This window comes from Cherax quadricarinatus, chromosome 39 (genome assembly GCF_038502225.1).
Source record: "Cherax quadricarinatus isolate ZL_2023a chromosome 39, ASM3850222v1, whole genome shotgun sequence".
NCBI classification, from domain to species: Eukaryota; Metazoa; Arthropoda; class Malacostraca; order Decapoda; family Parastacidae; genus Cherax; species Cherax quadricarinatus.
In genome coordinates this window covers 5685880-5690879 of record NC_091330.1, presented here as the reverse complement: position 1 = coordinate 5690879, position 5000 = coordinate 5685880, and the positions used below count along the sequence as shown (strand labels likewise).

At 46.4% G+C, this 5000-nt stretch overlaps 1 protein-coding gene across 1 annotated transcript in view; it reads left to right on the top strand.

Moving 5' to 3' along the window:
* Window positions 1-5000, top strand: part of LOC128696296 (cardioacceleratory peptide receptor) — a 56642-nt gene that overhangs the window by 22213 nt on the left and 29429 nt on the right. Inside the window, exons 3-4 of the mRNA XM_053787473.2 lie at window positions 2418-2625; window positions 4718-4961. Of these exons, the coding sequence (XP_053643448.1) occupies window positions 2418-2625; window positions 4718-4961 (452 nt within the window). The remainder of the gene's footprint in view (window positions 1-2417; window positions 2626-4717; window positions 4962-5000) is intronic.

Below are 5000 nucleotides of genomic sequence, written 5' to 3'. Positions count from 1 at the left end.
AACGTGTAGCTCCATTGCTGAATAAACTTAAAAAAAAAAAAATATCCGAAATTTTTGAACCTTCCGGCCAGCCTGAACATTAAAATTTTCTGCAGGTTTCTGTACATGAATTCAACGCGAAAAAAATACACATGTATAGATCAAAAAAATATTTGTAACATGTATTACTCAGTCGATCCATATATATTTTCAGTAGATCTGTGGATAAACAACGAAACTTGTCAGTAGAATATTTACCGAAGGCTTTTAGACGTCGACTGAATATATAAAAGTATACACGTGAATTTAGTTTTTGGAGAGTGAGTCGTGGTTTGAACCTACGGAGAGTGAGTCGTGGTTTGAACCTACGCTCTGAGAGGCGTTCGTCTGACTGAGTACAAACCACGTTTGAACGTGGTTTGAACCTACGGAGAGTGAGTCGTGGTTTGAACCTACGGAGAGTGAGTCGTGGTTTGAACCTACGGAGAGTGAGTCGTGGTTTGAACCTATGGAGAGTGAGTCGTGGTTTGAACCTACGGAGAGTGAGTCGTGGTTTGAACCTACGGAGAGTGAGTCGTGGTTTGAACCTACGGAGAGTGAGTCGTGGTTTGAACCTACGGAGAGTGAGTCTGAACCTACGGAGAGTGAGTCGTGGTCTGTGAATCGTGGTCTGAACCTACGGAGAGTGAGTCGTGGTCTGAACCTACGGAGAGTGAGTCGTGGTCTGAACCTACGGAGAGTGAATCGTGGTCTGAACCTACGGAGAGTGAATCGTGGTCTGAACCTACGGAGAGTGAGTCGTGGTCTGAACCTACGGAGAGTGAGTCGTGGTCTGAACCTACGGAGAGTGAGTCGTGGTCTGAACCTACGGAGAGTGAGTCGTGGTCTGAACCTACGGAGAGTGAGTCGTGGTCTGAACCTACGGAGAGTGAGTCGTGGTCTGAACCTACGGAGAGTGAGTCGTGGTCTGAACCTACGGAGAGTGAGTCGTGGTCTGAACCTACGGAGAGTGAGTCGTGGTCTGAACCTACGGAGAGTGAGTCGTGGTCTGAACCTACGGAGAGTGAGTCGTGGTCTGAACCTACGGAGAGTGAGTCGTGGTTTCAGGTATTTGCAATTTATTAACACTGATTGTTTCTGTCATGAATCCAGCCACACACAAAACTTTTTATACGCGTCTAAAGCCTTTTGGATTTTTAAATCCTTTCATGTATGCGAACTTGTTGAAAAAATTAAATGGTTGACGATATCCAGATATATTATTGATGATAAAAATATTGTATACGTCGGGAATGAACCCGCGGTCAGAGAGTCTCAAAACTCCAGACCGTCGCGTTAGCCACTAGACCAGCTAGCCACAATAAGATTCATCCAACTAGGTATATTTCTACACCATAGGAAGGTTAGCAAGTTTTTACAGACGAATCTCCAGCTAGCGTGGCCGTGACGAACTCTAGCTCAAGTCCCTTCACTGCCGTCAACATGACTCACGAAATCGTAATGACACGATTGCAAACAAACTATACCCCGGCCACGCTAGCTGGAGATTCGTCTGTAAAAACTTGCATTTGTGGTCACAGTGGTGTCTGTGCTAACCTTCCTATGATGTAGAAATATACCTAGTTGGATGAATCTTATTGTGGCTAGCTGGTCCAGTGGCTAACGCGACGGTCTGGAGTTTTGAGACTCTATGACCGCGGGTTCAATCCCGGCCGGGGTATGGATTGTATACGTCATCTCATTATCTTTTCGCATACCTGATAAAGTGTATGGTAGAATTATCGTTGAAAGAATTAAAAGTAAGACAGAAAATTGGACCACAGAGGAACAAGGAGGATTTGTAAATGGATTAACAATATTACCTTCCAGTTTCCAGGAGCTGTACGGCCTCTATTTTTTCCACGCTTTATGCATATTACGTAAGATGTATTATTATATAATCTTGTCATGCAGGTCTAACTTAGCGTGAGGATAACTTTTTATATCGTGTATTATCTAAGTTTCTGAGAACTTGAGGAGATTATCACGGAACATAGACAGAAATATGCAAGTTAGACCTAACATGCTAACTACAGTTAGTGAGGTGACCTGAGGTTGACCTGTGCGTGTGTGTGTGTGTGTGTGTGTGTGTGTGTGTGTGTGTGTGTGTGTGTGTGTGTGTGTGTGTGTGTGTGTATGTGTGTGTCTGTGTGTGTGTTGTGCCTAATAGGTAAAATTTGCGATTTTGGCTTAGATAGCAACGCTCTCGTGCCGAATAAGACAAGCGAAAATTTGTGTATGCAGTAATTTCGCAAAAATCATTCTGAACCTAACGAAAAAAATATATTTCATTGTGTCTCTTTATCATTATATTATTGTAAACTTATCTAAAATATATTTAGTTGGATTAGGCCACCCCTACCACTAACTCAATCTCAGTTTGCTCACTGCTGCCACAGGTGGTGGTCCGGCCGGAGGTGTTGGGTCCTGGCTACCACAAGCAGCTGCGTCAGGGGATCCTGGGGGTAATGTTCCTGGTGGCGCTGCTGGGTAACACCAAGGTTATGTTTACCCTCCGTCAGAAGTGGCCTAAGAGAGGTCGGATGACCATCCTCAGCTTCAATCTCACCCTGGCTGACCTGCTAGTCGCCTTCGTGACTATCCTGGGTAAGGTCTTACACCTGGTACGTGATAGTTGTGGGTCTACGTGGACGTGGATACAATAACTTATTTTATAAAGCCCCTTTATGGAGTGATTTTTTTTTTTTTGATGGGGAAATGCGATTGAAAAAAAAATAACACATCCAAAAGTTGAATAATCACGTCAAAAAGGCCTTCATAGTACTCGTGGATGCTATTTAAATTCTGATGCACTTTTTTCAATGGCGCTTGCAAAACTAACTTTATAAGAGAGTTTACTGTAAATAGCCTCTATGTGGATTTCGAATTCTCTCTCTCTCACTCTCTCTCTCTCTCTCTCTCTCTCTCTCTCTCTCTCTCTCTCTCTCTCTCTCTCTCTCTCTCTTTATTGCTTATGCACGATTTCCTCCTCTCCTCTGTTTCCCAAATATTTACTCTACTTTTCCCTTTCCCACAGTTGTTGTTCTACCCGCGCCCTCTGTTTTCTTTTCTCACTCTCCCACTATTTTTTCTAACTTTTTACCCCCTCTCAACTGTTTATTCTCAGCACCTCGTTTCCTGCTATTTCTCATTTTCTGCTATTTCCTCTCTCCCTCTCTCTCACTCTCTCTCTCTCTCTCTCTACTTCCACCACGCCTTTACCTCCCTCTATCCTTCCATTTTCCAGTTCTTCTTGTCTAACTACTCCCATGTTCCTCATCCCCCCCCCCTCTCTCTCTCTCTCTCTCTCTCTTAATGGGATGGCGGAGAAAGCCTCATTATCATAAACATTGTGCCCCATTCACAGTGCCCCATTCACAGTGAAGCATTCACAGTGCCCCATTCACAGTGAAGCATTCACAGTGCCCCATTCACAGTGCCCCATTCACAGTGCCCCATTCACAGTGCCCCATTCACAGTGCCCCATTCACAGTGCCTCATTCACAGTGCTCCATTCACAGTGAAGCATTCACAGTGCCCCATTCACAGTGAAGCATTCACAGTGCCCCATTCACAGAGAAGCATTCACAGTGCCCCATTCATAGTGCCCCATTCACAGTGTCCCATTCACAGTGAAGCATTCACAGTGCCCCATTCATTGTGCCCCATTCACAGTGCCCCATTCACAGTGAAGCATTCACAGTGCCCCATTCACAGTGAAGCATTCATAGTGCCCCATTCATAGTGCCCCATTCACAGTGTCCCATTCACAGTGCCCCATTCACAGTGCCCCATTCACAGTGAAGCATTCACAGTGCCCCATTCATTGTGCCCCATTCACAGTGAAGCATTCACTGTGAAGCATTCACAGTGCTCCATTCACAGTGAAGCATTCACTGTGCTCCATTCACAGTGCCTCATTCACTGTGCTCCATTCACAGTGCCTCATTCACAGTGCCCCATTCACAGCGCTCCATTCACAGTGAAGCATTCACAGTGCTCCATTCACAGTGAAGCATTCACAGTGCTCCATTCACAGTGCCCCATTCACAGTGCCCCATTCACAGTGCTCCATTCACAGTGAAGCATTCACAGTGCCGCATTCACAGTGCCCCATTCACATTGCCCCATTCACAGTGCCCCATTCACTGTGCTCCATTCACAGTGCCTCATTCACTGTGCTCCATTCACTGTGCTCCATTCACAGTGCCCCATTCACTGTGCTCCATTCACAGTGCTCCATTCACAGTGCCCATTTACAGTGCTCCATTCACAGTGCCCCATTCACAGCGCTCCATTCACAGTGAAGCATTCACAGTGCTCCATTCACAGTGCTCCATTCACAGTGCTCCATTCACAGTGCTCCATTCACAGTGAAGCATTCACAGTGCTCCATTCACAGTGCTCCATTCACAGTGCCCCATTCACAGTGCTCCATTCACAGTGCTCCATTCACAGTGAAGCATTCACAATGCCCCATTCACAGTGCCCCATTCACAGTGCTCTGGCCACCTAGATGCCCACTAGGTGGCCACTGGGCCACCTAGCTGGCCCAGTGGCCAACGCGTCGGTCTGGAGTTTTATGACTGATCGCGGGTTCTAACCTCGCCCGTGGTATGGGTTGTTTGCAATCGTGTCATTACGATTTCGTGAGTCAGAGAACAAGCGACAAGTAACTCACAGCAGGTGTGTTCCCCAGGTCAGCTGATGTGGGAAGTGTTGGACAAGCATTGGTACCTATCCAACGTAGCCTGCAAACTTTACAAGGTTGTCTCCACGTTTGCCATCACCTCCAGCAACTATATGTTGGTGGCCATCGCTATCGACAGACACGAAGCTGTGGTGAGGCCTCTCAACCCGTTCATCAGTGCCAAGAACTTAGTGCTGGCCGCTTGGGCAGTGAGCCTTCTGCCCTCCCTGCCCAACCTCTTCGTTTTTCTAAGGTGAGTGATACCCTCCTTGAAGGATTGTGGTATTTCCTC